Source organism: Physeter macrocephalus, chromosome 2 (assembly GCF_002837175.3).
Source record: "Physeter macrocephalus isolate SW-GA chromosome 2, ASM283717v5, whole genome shotgun sequence".
Lineage (NCBI taxonomy): Eukaryota > Metazoa > Chordata > Mammalia > Artiodactyla > Physeteridae > Physeter > Physeter macrocephalus.
The window spans coordinates 27,060,782-27,082,027 of record NC_041215.1 but is presented as its reverse complement, the minus strand read 5'-3'; the positions used below and the strand labels follow the sequence as shown (position 1 = coordinate 27,082,027).

At 35.5% G+C, this 21,246-nt stretch overlaps 1 protein-coding gene across 2 annotated transcripts in view; it reads right to left on the bottom strand.

Moving 5' to 3' along the window:
* The window catches only part of DPP10 (dipeptidyl peptidase like 10), a 685,210-nt gene that overhangs the window by 130,614 nt on the left and 533,350 nt on the right, over window positions 1–21,246 (bottom strand). For both annotated transcript variants that reach the window (XR_002890440.2, XM_024114996.2), the window contains exon 8: window positions 6,682–6,802. Coding sequence is in view for 1 of the 2 variants with exons in the window: in XM_024114996.2 (XP_023970764.1) it covers window positions 6,682–6,802 (121 nt within the window). In the remaining variant the exon portion in view is untranslated. The remainder of the gene's footprint in view (window positions 1–6,681; window positions 6,803–21,246) is intronic.

The following is a 21,246-nucleotide window of genomic DNA, read 5'->3' as shown; positions in this document are numbered from 1 at the left end:
AAAAAAAAAAAAAAAAAAAAAAAAAAAGAAGAGGAAGCAAAGGAATAAGATTTGGCAGGAATAAAGTGTTTCGGTTTGATGCACCAGGTAAATGACCTATCTAGTCAAAATGCTGACTGAAGGTAAATGGAAAAAGGAATGAATAGTTCAGGAAAGGAGCTATGATTACCAATTAAGGCCATATGATAAGTTATTTCTTTTCATAATGGGGCTATTTTCCCCCAAACCTTATATGAAAAACACAAATATTGGCTGTAAATTTCAGACAGGTATATAACTGGACTAATATCACTCTACAATGAAATGGTAGCAGATGAGACTTTGTGTGCTCCTCTTTTGGGGCCACAAACTTTTCATTTGAATAATAAGAACATTCCCATGGTGTCTGAGTTTAAAAACTCAAAGTGTGGCCAATATGAAACCAGGCAAATCAAATAAAGAGAAAAAAGTTAGTGCATGGTATTTATTTTGTTGGTTTCCACCCATGGAAATCATGTGGGTTTGGCTGTCTTCTTCAACCAAAACTCACTGCTTCTAATACCGTGAAAACTCCAGGGCTCCCTCCTTCTAGGCCCTAGTAAAAGCTGCCCCCCTTCCCTCTTCAGGTACTAACGGCTAAACCATTACTAGCCACAGGTTGTATATTCCTTGTCTTTTACAAGTGGCCCCTTCATAGATAAAGCTGAATACTATTTTGAATGTGCCATTTTTTTTCCAGTAGTGATCCTGACCCTGATTTATTCAAGTAACTTAAAATTCAGGTGAGGAGACATGAGTGAGCCACGTAACACTGAAGAAAAAACATGCTGCCAATTCAGTGCACGTAAACTCTAAGCCTTATAAGACCTGTAGGTACAGAGAGATCAGATTGTGTTGCCCAAAATCAACACTCAGGGTTTCTAAGAAGCAGGTTCTATCCTGGGTGCTGAAGTATGCGTACACAAGTACTTCCCAAGAATAAGAATGGCCCCAATTTGAGGGCACCATTCAACAGAAACTGGACATCATTTACTTTTATTTATTTTAGAGTGATTTATGCCTAAAGTTGTTCCTCACAAAAATGATAAAATAGCAAAGTAGTATATACAAAGAGTTATGTGACTTCCTTCAGGTATATAAAAAAAGCTACCCGAATAGAAAGTAGATAAATAAAAGAAACTTTAATATGCATTTGCTTAAAAGTCCTCTTGAACAAGGCACACATTCTTTAATTGTAACTAATAGGGACTTTTACTCATGGATTGAAACTTCCTGTAATTATATTATTTACAGACAATGGTTTTTTTTGTTTTTTTTTTGCGGTGCGCAGGCCTCTCACTGTTGTGGCCTCTCCCGTTGCGGAGCACAGGCTCCGGACGCGCAGGCTCAGCGGCCATGGCTCACGGGCCCAGCCGCTCCGCGGCACGTGGGATCTTCCCGGACCGGGGCACGAACCCGCGTCCCCTGCATCGGCAGGCGGACTCTCAACCACTGCGCCACCAGGGAAGCCCCAAACAATGTATTTTTACAAATTGCATTCCACTCCCTTTCAATGTAGGCTTGGCTCTCCACTGTCTTTATTACACTGATTTAGAAAATCTCACTGCAGAGCAGATGGAGTTCTCAACACATGTGGTTTTATATCACAGACACTTAAAAATACAGCCTCAACACAAAGCACTCGCAGAAAACTAACTCACATACGACCATTGTGTTCAGATTAACAAGCAATTCCAAAAAGTAAGCTGATTGTATCCATTTGTAGTTTATCAACTTAGATAGGACTTCCTGAGGATCTACTGTCAGCCCTGGGTTTTGGTTGATTTTTTTCCCCTTATTTCTTGTATCTTACTGTCAACTTTCTTGAAAGAATTGTCTATGTTCATAACCTTCTCACTTCCCATTTACAGCTCCATCCACTGCAGGCTTGCTTCTGGCACCACCACTTGACTGATTTTGTTCTTGTCAAATTCTGGTAGCAAATCAAACAGTAACTTTGGAATCCTTAGCTTGTTTGACCTCCTGAGACTTAGCATTGTTGCTTATCATCCTATCTTCCTCTGGCTTCCATGGCTGCATCTCTAATCTTTTTTTCTTTTATATGTCACAGTTCAGTTTTACTGGGATTTAGTAAGTACTCAGTAAATATTTGTTGAATCAATGAATGGATGAATGTGACTTCCTGTGTCTATGAGAAGGCACAAAAAAAGTGAATACAGGCATTTTGCATTATTCTCACCAAATAACAAAAAAGCAACAATCCCAATTTGTTGATAAGCATATTGTTTATTTTGCCATTTTCTTCTCTCACCTCTTTATTCTTGTCATTCTTAAAGCTCAATGCAAAAACCATTTCTTCTATAAACCACCCTATATTCCCATAACACATCAGAATTAATTCCATTTATACATATATTTAAAATGATGACATGTAGTTCTATTTATATTTCTATTTACCGTACTCCAAATGGTTCATTATATAATAGCTGTTTACAGCTTTTCACTCCATTAAGTTGGAAATACCCCAAACATAGAAAGCCATATTCCTCATTGTATCGCTCTCAGATAATGTCTGACAAATATATGTGCTCAATAACTGTTGGACTGAATTTCAAAGAAGGATTCCTTTAAAATACGAGATTCTAAAATACATTTCTTTTAGGCATGTCAGTTCCATTATTCAAATAATTGAAAGGGACAGTCATTTTTTGTTTCTATTTAATAGATTCAATAGTTCATGGAGATTTTCAAAGTTGTAAACTTTACCTTTTTTAAACAAAATACTGATCTGATATTTTGTTTAGTTAAGTTACCATGTTAAATATGCCAATTTATATGAATAAGATTTGAGGTGCTTTGTGTAAATTATATTTAAAATGTTTCATTTTGAGCACGATGTTTTATTTTTCTTCTGAACTTCACCAACTTTTTTTTTTTTTTTGGCGGGGGGCCACTCTGCGTGACTTGTGGGATCTTAGTTCCCAGACCAGCGATTGAACCCAGGCCCTTGGCAGTGACAGCATGGAGTCCTAACCATTGGACCACCAGGGAATTCCCCATGAACTTCACCAACTCTTTAAAACACATTATATTTTATTTGCTTTTACTTTCCTTAGGAATTGAGTAACACTAGAAATAGAAACAATTATACTTTTAAAAGACTTTTAAAGACTGCACATTAGTGACTGCGTTTGGGAGCAATAGGCACACTCACAGATTGGCCTGGCCCTAACACACTTAAAACTTGCCAGAAAAACATTTTATTATCTTTTATGTGACTCTTCTCATCTTTTCCTATGATAATTATAGAAGGTAAATTTCAATTTAGAAAAAGTAAGTGGAAATGTTACATGTTCCTTCTTGGGTTTCCCACACATGCTAATTCATATTTTAATTGATTTCTGCAAAGTAATAAAAAGGAAATATCTACACTAGAGTATCACATATATACTGTTGAAGATCATATGCATTTTTAATAGGTAGTACTGCCTTTTCATGAGTATACTGAAGGAAAAGAGAAGGTCTGGATTCTGGGAGGTGTTGACACATTGGACAAGCAAAGTGATAGTGATTAAGGCCCGTGTGGGACTTTTGAACCACAGGTTGGGGATGCCAAGCAAAATGCTGAGGGAAAATCAATGATGTATGAATTGCCTAAATCCTTCTGCCAAACCCTAACACTTATGCCCTTCGTAAGGTCCCTTCTCTTGGAAATGAAGCAAGAATTGAGGTAAGCCCATGGACGGTAGGGTTCAGAGTCTTTGGCTGATGAAACAGACCAGGGAAATCTAACACCTTAGGTCCATAATGCATGTCATCCCTTAGGGAAGAGTGAAAGGCCCTGCACTGTAACAGGTGGAGTAGCCCAGGACGAAGCACTGACTTTGAAGACACACATTCAAGTGTCAGCTCTACCCTCGTGAACGCTGAGGTCACGTCCAAGTCACCTATCCTCCCTGAATCATGGTTTCTTCAGTAAGTGATTAGATATACTAGCATCGTAAGAATTAACTCACATAGCATATCTGGAATTTCCTAGTATACCTAGAACATATGAGCCCAAAGGATTGAATTTAATTTGAATGGCAAAAACCATAATTTTTCCATTTCCCCCTTTTTGGAAAGTGTCAGACTTACAGTGTCATCCCCAAAACAAAAGTTTTTGTTACCCATTTGTCCTGCTTATCCCTCAACACGCTGTTCAGTTTCAGCCCCAATATATAGGTTTTTATTCTCTAATTAAGAAGATAACCTTATTTCCCAAATAATGGTCTTTAATTTCTCTCCTTATAATTTCCTCAAATATGTAATTCCATAAACTATATGAAGCCTTCCCTAAAGGACAGAGGCCCAAATCTTGATCAGTGTCAAGTCAGTACATTCTACATTGGGTTTACCCCTAGTTGACTCAAAATTTCTTGAATGTTAAGGATCACATTCTGTCACCCAATGTAGCATACCAGCACACTGTGAAGCACCAATGTTCCCGCTAAATTATTCCTCTCCTCCCTGAGTCTACAGTTCCTTCTGATGTCTACTCACTGTGTCTGTCACCACTATTTACTAGTGATCCAAACCACAAGCCAAAGAATCATTCTTGACTTCTTCAATCCATCTCGTCCATTTAAACACTAAGATTTTACTGCCTCATCAATTTTAGAATCTTCCCTCCTTCTTCCTGCTTTAACCCTAGCCCTCTTGCTCATTATATCTTGATAGAACATAGAAAAAGCCTTATAGCTGCTCATTGGTTCTTTTCACTATTCAATTCCAGCTTTACACTCTAGCCAAAATGATCTATTTATGTGGAAGATCTAATCTTGACACTTCCTTTCCTGAAAAGCTGTATTAGTTTCCCCATTTAACAGTGGAAAAATAATTGAAATCCCAGATAATTTTTAGGGTTACTGCCTCTTGGTTCTTGTTGCCGTCCTTTTCTCAAATTTTATGCCTCAATAATACCAAGCTGATTTTAGTTCCCTGGGCACACACTATGCTATTTAACCCTTCTATGCTTCTTCAAGCTTTTAACTCTTGCTTGGATTTTTCCTTCCTGGTTTCTTCTTCTGTGTTAAACTTCTTATTCTTTGAGGCTCAGCTCAGAGGGTTTCTCCATTAAGAAAATATTTATAAATCCCTAAAATGGGCTAAGTCTGACTCCTTTGTTTTTTCATAGAATCCTGTGTTTACTGTGATTTATTACTTAGTACACTGCATTGGCATGGTTTCTTCACCTTTCAGGGTGTCCTACAGTACCAAAAATATTTTGAAATTAAAGGTGTGTCTTTCCTAGCTCCTCTAGGTAAGAGGTGGTTAATTCTTACTACCTAGATTCTCAGAACTACCAAGGTTTCAAGCTTATTCCTCACCTGTTTTTTCAATTCATTGGGGCATCTCAGGCCCCTCTAATAATCCATCATTTTGAAATAAGAAAGCCAGAGTCAGTTTTTGACACTCTCAACCAAAGAACCCTACTAATCTGTCTGTGCATTTCATTTTGTAAAATTTCATAGTATAATTATCACTGCTATTTCCACAGTAGGTTCCCCTACTCCTCAGAATAAACTGTGGCTTTTACTATTTGATGCTAGCTTATACACAAAATATATGATAGATATAGATACACATGTACACATATATGTGTAAATCTTGAGGGCTACAATGTCTCTTTCTTAATAATATAGTTCCACCCAGCAACATTTTCCTTTTAATGTAAAGTCCTGAGAGCAGAACTTTGTTTTGTTTCCTGATGTATCTCAGCACTTAGACAAGTACTTGGAACATAGGAGGTCTTCAATAATATCTGTCAAATGAAAGCATGAATGAATGAAACAAATGAATGAATAAACTAAATGATTTACTTTCTTACATAATTAAAAGTAGCAACGCTGAGTTAGAAAGACTGCATTTGCCAGTACTGCTCAAGGGTAAAATTTATTCTCTGGAAGATTCTTACATTATAATTTCTAATTTAATAGACTAACTTAGTTTAAATTTTGATGTATTTTGCCAAGATCAGTTGTAGAGTCTGAAACGTAGGTTTTAAACTCACACTTTGAGTTTTTCCTAGGCAATCTGTACTTATAACTAGCTGATGATTGGTACATGATAAAATTGGATAGAGGTTTTCATCACCTGATTCCTTCTTATATTCTCAGCTATTATGAAAACTTGATTCAATAGTTATTATAAATAACTTTTTAGATAGGTTTTATTGAATATTTTGGTCCCTATACAGCGGCTTTTAAAATGTGACAGAATGTTCTTAATGGAAATGAGTAATAATTAAGTGGCTTTCATGCACTTTTTGAATAGTAAAGGATTTTGTTTATTCTTTCCCAGGGTCAGAAAAATTCAGCATCTAATTCCAGAGTGATGTAAGATGATTATTCACTTTCATTAGTTAAGCATCACCAAAAATAAGATCTATTTAGCCTGAACAAAATGTGTATATGTGTGTGTGTATATGTGAGATATATATATATATATATCTGAAACATGGAATTATATAAGTAGATGTAAATCATAACCAGTCAAAACATGAGCAGATGCAAAGATATGAAAGCATGAAGGCAATTTTGAGAGGAAATGAGAGGAAGAAATAGTGCTATAAGTATTGTTATAATTGAACAGATTTTTCTTATGGATTTTGTATAAAAATATATCATTTGTATTCTTTTGAAACTAAATCTATTCACTCACCTTCATATAACCAGTCAGCAATTCCATTAAAAATAATTCCTTCTTTTCCAGAAGATGTCAGTCGCAATGAACTACTCTTTATATCAGGTTGATAGTAGATATTATTTTCAAAAATATAAATCTGGATCAGGAAACATGTAAAACAAACAAACCAAAAAACCAAAAATATTAGGAAGCCTTTTTTTAAACTTTCATATTATAGAATAATAGCTGAAGAGCTAAGTGTTTTATTATTTGCCTGCTTTCAATTTGTTTTTATTTAATGCATATTTTTTATTGCTTTCAATTATTAATGGCTGTTTCTTTCTCTATCATATAATATCCAGTTATCATTTAGAAATTACATGGTACTAGCTATTGAAGCTTTTAAATCCATATTTTCAACAACAATGTTTCATCTACTTAATAATCTTTTTCTCACGCCACAAAATTGGTTTGGGTTTGAGATAACATTCTGCAGGCTTAAGAGACTGACAACTGTACTAGATGCCATTTTAGTAACAGCAAACAACTCGAAAAAACTCAATTTGGGGTCTTTTACCAAAAAATGCATTGGTGATCAATAAAATAACCTTTAGAGAACGTCTCTGATTCTCTCCAGCTCAACTCACAGATCCACTAATGAAAGGAAACACTGGCAAAATTCCTTCAGATTGATAAATGGAACACACCTCCCTATGCCTCAATCTTCCCTGGTAATTCTTTCCTAAATAGCATAGCAGTAATAATAACCTTGTGCTTGAGGATCCAAGAAAGAGTTTTAATATGAATACATTACAGAGTCTTACAAAATAATATCAACATCATCATCAGCAACAACAATAGTCCCAGTACAGGAAGAGCAGTAGAAATTAAACAGCGTCTGTCCACAAAAAACGAACTATCTTTAATAGAGATAATTCAGGATAAAATTATTTATAATTCACTTTAAAATATTTTTAATGCCAAACATTTCAAACTGTTGGTCTGTGTGATATAACTGTCACAGAGCCATGTTTCATCCACTTGTTGCGGGGAGTAGAATATTGTTCAATGAAAGCCAAACTGCTATTTAGATTGACATTCTACTAAGAAGGTGAAAGATGGCCTAGTGCCCATGTGTTCCAGCATGCTATAGGATCATGGCACAAAAGCAGATAGAGCAAACACAAGAACTTCTGAAATAATTGTCTGATTAATCATGAGGTCCTAGATTTTAAACCTTGATGTGCACAATGATGAAGGCAATCTTAATATCCAGCACATCTGATTGATATTCTACTTTGGTTCTGGTGATTTGGCAAGCACTTAACAGTGAGTGTATCTAGTTAACCATTCCACTGCTACCTGTTGTTTATATTACAGGTGAGGATGACAATAAGAATAAGAATTGTTGGGGGTGGAGAGTAAAAAAGATATAATAGGTGTTTAAACGTGTTTATATTCAGGCAGCCTAAATTTAAAATCCATATAACTTGGATAATTTGCTTAACCTTTCTACATCTCAATCCTCTCTTTTATAAGATGTGGATGTCTCACACCTACTTTAGAGATCTGATGTGAAGAATAAGTGAGATGATGAATGTAGAACATTTAACACATGTGGCTATTGCTAGGAGCAGGGCTGATTTCACGCAAGATAATCTGGTTCAAAAATCTTACACTTTTTGCAGGCGCTACAGAATCTAAATCAAAACAAAACCTCTACAGCTTCAGCCAATGTGTAAATTATCCCAAACTATTGACTATTAGGTTGATTATATTATGTCAACTATATATTAGGAATAGTTAGTAGAATAGTAATAGCAGTAGGGGTAGTACTATTAGGAGGAGAGGGGGTGGTATTAACAAATGATATTCATTGCTTTCACTTCATTTAGAAAGTTTTCAAGTGATAAGAATATAGGAAATAAACTTATTATTGAAAGTATGTGGGTCCCACTTAGGCAAAAGTTTGAGAACTATATCTCAGGTATCTTAAAACTGGATGGAATTGTTTTTTATTTTTATGACTTTCACAACCCCTTATAACTGAGAAATAATATTAACTTTATTGTAGCCATTTAAAGCTTAAACTTTATGTGTTTTGTACACTACCTCCTTTTGCCTTTCACAAACAGTATATGAAATAGGCACACAAAATCGGCTTTACTTGGAGGGAATCCTCTTTTTGTACCATAATCTTCTACTAGGACTTGTAAGTAAATAGAAATTCAGATCATCCACACTCATGCTACATAAGCACGTGGGACTATTATCGAAAGTAAGGGTGACTTGAGACTTCCCTGGTGGTCCAGTGGTAAAGAATCCGCCTTCCAATGCAGGGCACCCAGGTTCGAACCCTGGTCAGGGAATTAAGATCCCACATCCCACAGAGCAACTAAGCCCACGCGCCACAGCTACTGAGCTTGCGTGCCTCAACTAGAGAGACCGCGTGCTGCAACTACAGAGCCCACCCACCCTGGAGCCTGCATGCCACAACTAGGGAAGAGAAAACCGCACACCGCAACTAGAGAGAAGCCCGCGCACCACAACGAAAGATCCCGCGTGCCTCAGTGAAGATCCCCCATGCCACAACGAAGACCCAACGCAGCCAAAAATAAATAAATCTTTAAAAAAAACTAAAAAGGGTTACTTAACCCCATGTAATATTGTTCCAAATCCTCAGCTTTTTGAAGGGAACAAACTCTAAGTCAAAACAATTAATAAAACCTCCACGATTTCAGCAGATGTATAAATGGTTTTGGATAGCAAAACCATTGACCAGTAATTACATTTGTATTTGAAGAACAGATTGGATGATGTTCAAAATCCACATGAAACTGACATCTGTTTCAATGTAAAAGAACAAGCAATATGGAATCAGAATTTTAATGCCATTTGCTGAAATCTGTAATATCAGGGGATATCCACAAGATCTTTTTTTCTGTGGACAAAAAATTAGTGGCTGCCTTTATGAAAATATACATTTATAGTCTTTTAAACCCTTTTAAATTACCAAAGTTTTTCCTTGAATTATATTAGCTTCAAATAATAGTCACAAACTTTCACCACTACTTTAGCAATATAGGAGCTGCAAATATTCCCAGGTACTATCTTGGCACATTGATGAAATTAAGCTGGATCCAAATGGCGATGATCAAGGGCTACGACTAGATTTAAATCACATTGAAAATACGACAAACACTAATGCCATTTATCCTAATGGTACTGATTAAACTGTCATAATATTTTTGACGCCATCAGTCAATACCTTCAATGAGCCACCTAAACAGTATAACAAATAGAAATGGATAGCTATTTGACCATTTAATTTTTCAGCTAATACAGCAAGCTGACTACCCAGTTTTTCAAAATCCATGGTCTTAGTACACTTACAAAATAATTCAAAATTGGTAAAGTCACAACAAAGGCAACAGGAAGACAGCTGAAATACTATATGCTGCGACAAACTGAGAAATATGTAGTAAATGACCCAGGAAATTATTTTATCAATGTGTTAATTGATATTACTCATTACCAATGATTAAACACAATATGTGTCATTGCTGTACAGGAGGCTTTAAGAGCCAATTTTCAACTTTCTGCCTTCTCTTCCCCTGCTGCAACTCCAGTAATGCTTCAGATGATGGATGCCCCAGCAGCCAGGATTGCTGGGTGAAGAGGTATGGAACAAACTCCTTCCCCAGCACCAGGCAACTTGTGATGGACATATGGCAATAAATGAACATTTGAGGTTAAAAGTCATTAGGATTATAGGTTTGAGAGCAATTACAATGTAAATTACCCTACTGTGACTGATTTAACCAGAGACAATGCCTAATACAAACTTATAAGAGCAGACTCTTATGAACTTTCAGCCAGTTTAATTGAAAAAGAACATCAGAATAAAACAGAAATATAATTAAATGTTAGATCTATTTTAGCTGAAATATTACTGAAAAGCTATTCCACCTTCACTGATTTGAGTGATTTTTATGGTAATTTTAAATTAGAAAACTACAAATTATTTAAAAATCCCCATATGTTGTAATGGTATAAGAGAATCTACAAAGTCACAGCCAAGTTGGGACAGTATCTGGGTTACCTTCTACTGTGGTTTGCTTTCTGGGAAAAAGTTGTAATTAAGAAACTATCCCAGATAACATATATTACTGGCAGGGATGTGGTGAAAGGGGTCCTTTCCTATGTTGATTGTGAAAATATAAAATGTGATACGCATATTGAAAAGTAATATGGCAATTGAAAACAAAACATATTCCATCTCATCAGCAATCCCAAATCTGGGACCTTGTCTTGTAAGAAAAACAAAACAAAAACAGAAAGCCACCAATATGTACAGAATGATGAAGAGTGATATTTATTTCTGCAGTGTTTATGATGGCCAAAAAGAAGAGTCAAAGTGAAAACCCATCAAAGTGCTTGCCTGGATGGATTATGATTCATCCACATCAGGTAGTAACACTCGGGCTTTGAGGAGAATAAATTAGTGTTACATGAGTTGACCTGGAGGTGTTTCACTGAGATATTGTCAAGTGACAAAAGGTACAAAACAAGAAAATTATTTCAACATGAATCCATTTTTTGTGCACCAGACAATGACAATACTAATACAAACTTACACTAGCAGGGATCTCACCAACAGATATACATTGAATGTTGTCTTTTGGTACTCAGTCCCACACCTGCCCCCACCCCCCATAGTCTTCTATTACTGTGTCATCAGAAACCTGAAATCTACAATTCTAAGATTCCCTGTCAAACTAGTCTTCTCAGCTTCTTTGCTTGATGGGTTCTAGTTACTTAATGCAAATATGAGAAAGCTGCTAGTTAGGAACTGGAAGACATTTAACCTTTGGCAGTGGCTTTTGCATGCCACCTTCAACAATAGTGACTAAGTAGCAGCATATATATATATATATATATATATATATATATATTTTTTTTCATACCCTTCAAATCTATGCAGTTCTTATCTTTCAACCTGCCCTAATAGATGTGAACATTCAGATAACCATATCCTTGCTTCTTTTGGCTCCTGGACCACTAACCATACTCCAACTTCATCATACTTCCTGATCCAATAGTGGCTCCAAAATTTGTGTGGAATCTTTGCCTTTTGCTTTACCAGGAACAGATTTTAATTTTCAATTACTCCAGCTTATCAATTCTTAAATAATTTACATTAAACTAAATATATGTTAATAAAGTGAATTTCATGTAATATTACTTTGGAAATAAATCACACAAAAAAGATTTTGCAGTGATTTAGCGTCATTATTAGATTCATATGTTATCATTTTTTAATAGATAAGAAAATTTTATCATATAGACAGTATTAAAGCATATAATTATGTACATAATACTTTTTTATCAATAAGCCACCTTGAACTCCATCACATACATAAGACATTTAAATTTTTTTTTTTGTGTGTGTGGTACGTGGGCCTCTCACTGCTGTGGCCTCTCCCGCCGTGGAGCACAGGCTCCGGACGCGCAGGCCCAGCGGCCATGGCTCACGGGCCCAGCCGCTCCACGGCATGTGGGATCCTCCCAGACTGGGGCACAAACCCGTGTCCCCTGCATCGGCAGGCGGACTCCCAACCACTGCGTCACCAGGGAAGCCCTAAATATTTTTTAAATAAATAAAAATGTTTGAAATATTTAAGCCATATTCCATTAATGGATATGATTCCATTGGATTTGAAGTAAAATTTTCCCTTTTAAGCAATATGCTACATTTCAGTCTAGGAAACACTTGGAGGAATTATTCTTTAAAGACTTTAAGTGTAAACTTATAAATAAAAGGTCCTTATTTTGATTTACATAACAGATTCTTTTGGTAACACGAAAGAATATAAGCAGACAAAAAAAATCAGAGTATTTTGATTTTACAATTAGAATGGCTAAAGTGAAAATAAGAGCCAATAATAATGTTGCCAAGGATGTAAAGCAACTGGAACTTTCATCTCTTCTGTTGGGAGAGTGAATTGGTACAATCAATTTGTAAATATATATAACAGTTTTTTACCAAAACAGAACATGTGCATAACTGTAAAACTCAGCAACTCCATCCAAGGAAATGTATATGGATATAAATCCATAACAAAAATGTATATGGATATACATCCAATATATGGACATATATGGGAACCCAATATATCAAGGAACATATATGAGAATGCTCATAGCAGTGCTATTTGTAACAGTCAACAATGGTGTTGCAAGTTATGATAATAATTACCCTTGGCGGGGAACAGTGCTAGTGAAACTGAGCAGGACACTGTGGGGCCCTCCTGGGTATAAAAGCCCTTCTGTGTCTCCAGTTTCTTGTTTGTAGAAAAAAGGCTTTAGTCTCCTAGGACTTCCCTGAGTTACAAAGAACAGACTCAAGTAGTTAATAATTAAGGAAGTGAGGGAACGAAGAAACAAAGGAAAAGCAGTCAAGCAACAATAGTTTAGGGATAAAACAGAGTTCTAGTTCCTTCTTAAGGAATACACATAACAATCTGACACATATCTTTGAGTTGTTATGCAAAAACTAAGATCCCCACCCAGGTGGAAGATGGTAACTGTATCATGGCCACAAGCACATAGAACCAAGACTGGTTGGAACCAGAAGGTTGATGATTAAGGTCCCTGGAAGATCACCCTGTTACCTCACCACCAACCAATCAGAAGAAAGTCCATGAGCTGCAACCTTCACTCCAAATGTTGCCTTTAAAAGCCCTTCCCTGAAAGCCATCAGGGAGTTTGGGTCTTTTGAGCATGAACTACCCATTCTCCTTGCTTGGCACCCTGCAAATAAATGCTGTACTTGCCTTCACCACAACCCAGTGTCAGTAGATTAGCTTTGCTGTGTGGTGGGTGAGCAGACCCAAGTTTGGTTTGGTAGCACTAGTAAAGAGCAAAGCAGGGGTCTTCTGGTATATGAATGATGCTCTGTTTCTACTCTGGGCACTGTGAAAATGGGACTGTTCACAAGAACCAGCTCTGCATATTTGCTGCATTATGTTAACTTAAAGACAAAGGAAAAAATTATGCAGAATTTTATCAGTAATCATAATTCATTGAAAATGCTACCTTAAAGATTATCAATATTTTACTGAAAGCCACAGTACATCAATCAACTTTATAAAAATTCTGTTTCTTTAATTTGTCAGTATGTAATAAATTCTGAGAGCCCATTTATGTAATGCAAAGTAAAGCTATGAGCACAAGTTAAATAGTTTGATCACCTCTGACATTTTAGCTTTGAATAAATCTGTCTGTGGGTTATAGAGTACTGCTTTCATTTCTCTACAGAACCATCTCTGGGATAGAATAACTCACTCAAATCATTCATGTCACCTTTGCACTAGTACCTGACATTCTAGAGATAGAATCACTATCAGAGAACTCTCATCCCTTGACATTTGCAATTATTCATATCAGGAAGCCCTTTCAAAGAGTTCTTATTTCTTAAAACCTTTACAGAACATTATGCATTCTCAAAGAAGTGAAATATATCCTTTTGTCTTAAATTCATAATTATGTAAGTCACTCCCCAATTCCAAGGCCCTTTTATCCATTTTTTTTTTTTTTTAGGAGAAAAATGGATACCAGATAAAAGCAAGCAAACAGATAATTGAAAACCAACTCCAATCAATGAAATGTAACAACAGACTATCTCTTGGCTGTGTCATTCCCTAAACCTCATTTAGGGTTAGAGAAGACTTTATGATAAATTGATCATTTTGATAATTGAAAAATCAATTAAAAATACTTATGAGCCCCAAGAAATAAACTGCGACACACTGAAGACAATCAACATTATATTATTTAAAAAAAAACTTTAATGTGCTGATTTATATGTGTCAGAATGCTAGAGGATGGTATTGTCTAGTCATTGTATATCCATTTCTTTCTCTACTCCACTTTCTTCTTTTTCATTGTTCCTTCACCACTCCATCTCTTGTCTTATTACCCTTTTGTCTAGTCCTTTATCATTAACCAAATAGGTATCTGGACTGTTTACATGCTAGACACTGTGCTAAGTTTTGGGGATATAAGGACGAGATCTTATAATCTAATGCTGCATTCCAATACAAGCACACACAAATTAATGAAGATGTGGCCAGTAAAGAAAAACAAAGCCAATGTATGAAGACATTAATTTAGCGGGACATGTTACTGCCCAATATGTGTCATAGCAGTAGAACTTGAAATGGAAAACAAAAATAAAAGCAAAAGTATAGAAAATGGGATTTCTATCAAAGAGACATGGGATCTAATCCTGGCAGTGCTCTTTGTGAGACTGATGTAGCTGCCAGTTGCAGTATCCTAATCACAGATTCCTATGGCATTGTAATCAAATTTTCCTAAACAAATCCTATGTTCAACAATGCCTGACCCCCTCCTGGCTCCTGTTCATTTTCCAGTCCTGGAATTTCAACTTTCTCACTGGTTCTGAGAGCTTTCAGAAATCTATTTAATGAATTCATTTTCGGTTGAAATGAACGTGAATCCATGTCTCTCGCTTACTTCCAGGAATCCTAATTACCAGGTGACACGCGGCAGCTTAACCTTCAAAGCCTCATGGGTAAGAAAGCCCTTCATTGTCAATTATGTTGGGAGCAAGCTAAATTAACCCGTTTCTTTCCAGCTTTCATCCATCCCAGGATTAGCAAAAAGCATGGTGCATATGCACTTTATTCTCTGATGTTAAAACAATTTGATTTTACATTTGTATTGTAACTCCTTGTATTTCAAATGGAGACTCCAAAATTTTAAAAAGAGATTCCATGGCTGAGGATTGAGGGAGACTGGAAGCATAATTCTCATATGCTTATCAATGTGTCTGTGCCTAATGCTTTCCAGTTTATGGGCATGTTGATAAGAAAACAAATTGAAAAATGCAGAAGGTGGAACCAGCCTTGGCTATCTCCCATGCACATTTTACCCACAGCTCTAGACTCGTTATTCCACTTCAGGCAATTTCAAGGCATCCGTGGGCACAAATGAAAAATACAGGCCGTTTTTCTCAATACAAGAATATCCAAACATTTTTTACTGTATCCTCCCCACATACTGGATATCAGTAAAATAATCATAAAAATCCAACTCAGTAATGAAATGTCTTATGTCCAGAATTAATTTGTTTATTCTAGTTAATGTTCTTATAAAGTTAAATTTAATTGAGCTAATGATCAACTGAGGATGAGAGTCATTTAAATTCAAGCATAACTTGAAATGCAGGACAAAAAACACTTGAAATACTTCCTTGTTGGCTCCTTCTTCTTTTTCCCCATGTGAGAGTCTACAGAAATGATTATTCCTTGTGCTTCAGTTATCTGTCTGCTACAATGGGGTATAACTAAACCCTATCTCTGATGTATGTGTAACTGTAACACAATATATCCTAATAACTTTTTATTTTGTGGATGAAAGAATGTAAGAGGATGTTTGAAAGAGTCATTTCTGATTTTTAGTAATTCATGTTTGGTGTTTGCAGTAGTTTATTCACTGCTTCCCTCTCTTCAGTTCTCCTCACTTGCATCCATCCAATAAAATGACAAAACAGACCCTTTCTGTCACTGCTTTGACTGCGACATTGTACAATTAAAGTTTCAGCATTCCATAAAGACTAAAGGCTAAATTCTTTACACTAAAATTCTAAGCAAATTGTACTGGTTAGGATTTATGTACTAATCCATCTACAAGGCAATCTCTGCCCTAGTAAATCTCATCCACTTGCCATCACATAGTACAGTTTTTGTCTGTGTTTGTTTTATTTTCTTCTTTCTTGGGGAGACACTGACACACAAAACAGAAAAATCTACCTTGAACAGAACAGAGACTTCCTTGTGAAATACCACTTTTTAAAAATGCTAATGTCAGACATTTCATATTATTTAAAGACACATATAATTATATATATTTACTACTTGAAATATTTTTGTTTCTTAATGAAGAAAGTTTAAAGATGAAAGAAGATGGCAAGCTATAGGTTTCGGGGTACACATGGAGGAATGATGGTTATACAGGTCACTTATTCATTTGCAATTTCACTATACTCCTACTATGTACCATGTCTATGAGACAATGTTGACTGAGTCTTAGTCCCTGTTGTTGATGAATTCACAGTTTAAAATAAGAAAGATAAGAAAAACAAGAAGTAATTAACAAACTACATGGTATTTCTATGACATATTGATGCACAAAGCATTATTAGAATGTGAATAAAGACACAAGACAGCTTGAATCTGACTGAGGAATAGGAGGGTCAGAAAAGGTTTCAGACGAGGCATGACATTTTGGCTGAACTTACAAGTTCAGGTGGATTTTCCTAGGCAGAGAAAGGTAAAACAAAATTCAAGTAGAGGAAATGGCATGAGAAAAGGTGGGTTTAAATGATCAGATGTTGAAAACACACTATATAGAAAAAAGCAGAAGGAATAGGGGGAGAAATAACAAGGCAAAGAGATGTGTGTTAGAGGGTGAATGAAGTCAGACTATAGACATGAAAGATTTGTTGGAGAGCTGGAGAGAAGTGAGGGAAACATAAGGAGATAAGAATGAGATCTTTCTTAACAATTATCCATTTACTAGTCATTCTGAAAAGCAGTTCTATTTAAAAACTGACTAGAATAATATTGGTCCATTTGTGGCGATACAAAGATGGATAAAGTGTCTTGAAAATTTTTTAATCATGATTATAGAATCTTTCATTTCATTTTGAGTCAATTTAAATAATTACCCTCTATTCTTGGAGAGCAGGAAGTGAAATGAAATCTCAATGATCTCAATGATATTGTATTATTAACAACTAAGGCATAGGATATCTCAAACTGAACCTTTAAACACCTTTCCTATATGGGTCTCCTGATTCTACAGGTATTAATACAGTAGACAAATAATATGCCCTCTCTTAAAATGGACTCCTTTCACATTAGCCTTTGGTGGGAGGGGGGTGTGTTTCCAAGTTCGATGCATATAATACTTTAATGTTAGAATAGACAAAACCAAGACTAATAGAGATAGAAAATCAATGTCTAGACAGATAGCAAGATGTTTTAATAGGAAAGTCCAAATTCATCCTCCACTGATAACTTGGTATCATAACTCTTGAAGAGATATAATATGACTGAGAAGCAAATGAACAGCGTGACTCTGGGCAGGGGGAGGGGGAATATCACCAGTGAATATACATTCTTGGGTTTATAAATGGAGGTTGGAATAAGACAAGGTGAAAAAAATGACGGCTTGACTTAAACTTTCAAAACAATGTAAAACTTTCAAAACAATGTCCCTGAATAAAAGACTTTTCTGGGAATTTAAAAGTAGTAAGAAGGAGAAGGAAGATGAAAAAGAGGAGGAGGGGAAAAAAAAAAAAGAGGAGGAAGAGAATGAGAATTGAGGAAATACACCCAGAATTTACTTCCTCAAAAGCATTTAGGCTGCATAGGCTGTAAGTTTGCTGTCCAGGATCCTTCATCACAGGGTTCAAGCAAAGAAGACCATCAAGCTTTGCATGGATCCCATCATCGCAGCAATTAAGTCTCCTCGCCCCAGGCTTAGTGACCACTTTCCTCACACAGACGTTATCAGTGAAATCTCTCATGTCGTTTACTCCTGTTTGTATCAGACATCTCCAGATTTTAACTACTGTCACTAACAACTTATCTTCCACCATGTCATCATCCTTATAATAACACTCAATACTCCATGGCCCTTTAACCACTCAACCTTCCATGCCCTTTTACTCTATATTTGAAAACTGGCACTCCAAAACCAACCTATTTCCCTCTACTTTGTTCCTTCTCTAAGGGTTGCTTCTCCCTCTTTGCCATATCTGAACCCTGGTCTCCCTTGAGGACATCATTACCCAGACACCCTCTCTAGTGACCCCTGCTTATTATCTCATACCTCAAGATGCTCATTGCTCCCTTTTGTTCCTTTAGAACATAATTCTTCCACCCATTATAAAAAATCCTTTTCATATGAGGCTCATGCCAATCAGCTTTACCATTCTCTGGCTCTCAATGTAGAAAAGTATTATTCTGAAACACTAGTTATAATAATATTAGTTCTGATAGGCATTATATGAAAAAAAAAAAGTTTCATGGTCTATGGAAGGGTTCAGTAAATTATGGTGCATGAGCAAAATCTAGCCTGGCCCATGAACTAAGAATGGTTTTTGCAGACCAACATGTGTAATTAATTTGATAAGAGGGAACACTTACATGGAATCCTAATTAGGTGAAAAGTTATCCCACAAAAAAGAATCTCATTCTTCTTATTGGTAGCTATGTATTATAAAACATTACACTTAATTGTTATTTTACTTTGAATTACCTCAATAGAATTTTCTGGCAACGTGTTTTTCTGCCTTGTTATATTAAAACTTACATAATACTCTTGATTTTGCCTCTTGTCCTGCAAAACCAAAAATATTTACTATCTGGCCCTTTACAGAAAAAGTTTGCTGACCCTTGATTTGGGGTAAACAACTAAGAAATATTGAATTAAACAGTATTAGTTTCTTCCTTCCTCCCTTCCTTCCTTCCTTCCTCCCTTCCTCCCTTCCTTCTTTCCTTCCTTCCTTCCTTCCTTCCCTTCCTTCCTTTCTTCCTTCCTCTCTCTCTCTCTTTTCCTTCCTTTCTCCCTCCCTCCCTCTCTTTCTTTCAATTCAGGATCCTTCAAAGTTTGCTAATTTCATTTTGAAACACTGAAATCCATGATATTATATAACGTTTCCTAAATACAGTTGACCACGATTTTTTAAAAAAAATCAGAACATCTTACAGGCCAAATATTCTAAAACTTTAAAAAATGCAATTTAAAATAACTCTTGTTACCTTAAATAAAAATTAACTGGTAACTGTACCATTATTTGTATCCTTAAAGATCTATTATTTTCACAGCTTTCAAACTGCATTAACACTTCTCCAAGATATGGGTAAACTTTTTGTCAGCAAACTTCAGTAGGAATAACAAAACTCATCTTGAGAAATTAAACATCAAGGATTGACTCGAATTAATTGATTTAGAGCAAAATTTTCATATTTTTCTTAAAAACAGCGTTTACAATCCACCAAATATTTAGTCACCATAGCATTCTAGGCCAACCAAGCCAACACTTTTCTGTCCCAGCAGATCCCTTATTTTGTTTTTCTTCACCTTTTAGATTCTCTGATACAACAAGCCAAACATCCAGAGCAAATAAATCAGATCTTCCTTCAAAGACTTTTCAAATAACTTGTTTCTTCTGTAAAATCTCTTTTTATTTTTAGAATAAATGCACATCATTTTCAAACCCCCTCCCCTCCAAAAAATAAAATCATGATTCCAAAGAAACAAACCCATTATTTCCCTCATTAAAAAAAAAAAATGTATGCATTCGACTAGCCTTATCTGCATGTTACTGTGCTATAACTATTGCAGTTTTGTCCAAAGTATTTCTTGATTTATCATCTTCTGCTTCTAGATTTTAAATGTCTCAGCCGTTCTTTAATTTCACTCCAACAGAATTCTCTAGTGACTAACATAGCAGATTCTAAAGACAAACTTCTTATACTTTAAAAACTCAAGTGGCTATTTTTTTTTTAATAGAAAATGTTCTCTACATTTTACTAACTAAATTCTTGAAGGTCATCACATTGGGGAGTAATAAATGCTACCAGAACTGAATTCATGCTAACTGAAATGTTTAATACATGTTTTATTAACCATATGATTAAAACAGGATGAGCTACCAAGATAATACACCTTTTAGAAATAAGACCCAAAGGAACCAAAGTCTCAAAAATTTACAATGACTTAAAAAGAAGTTGAAACAATTATATATCATTAATCATTTAGATGGCACCTTCAGAAAAACTTGTTTCAACTTTTCAAATGTAATTAGAAACAAAGATGTTTAAAAAAATGAACATTTTCTTATGAAAGCATGAGTCTACTAATTGTCTGACTGATGGCAGTAAATAAACTACCATATACCCCTAAATTCTAAAATTATTTAACCAACAATCTGATTTTTATTAGTCAACTAACAACTTGAAGTGCCTCAGTTTTATCACTGAGGAAATTAATAAGCTCATGTAAAATACAGAAATGTTGTAAATGTACAGTTTTCCCATTTCTCCACCATTTTTATTGTTAATAGTTGTCAACAGCATTACATATACATACATTATAAGCTCTCAAAGCATATCATCATTTTTTGCTTTTAACAGTAGGATGTTTTACACAGAAATTAAGAGATAATTTAGCGCTTGGTGTTTACTCATATTTAACATTTCCAATGTTCTTCTCTCATTCCTGAAGATTTGAGTTTCCCTCCGGTATCATTTTTCTTCAAACTGAAGAACATTCTTAAGCATAGGTCTGGTGGAGATAAATTCACTTATTTTTTTTTTATCTGAAATTGTCTTTATTTAACCTTGTTACTCCATGGTTTCTGACAAGAAGTTTGCAGGCATTCTAATTGTGGTCCCTTTGTATGTTATATGTTGCAATGTTTCTCTGGCAGCTTCAACATTTTCTCTTTATCTTCAGTTTTCAGTAGTTTGACTAATATGTACCCAGGATGGTTCTCCTGGAATT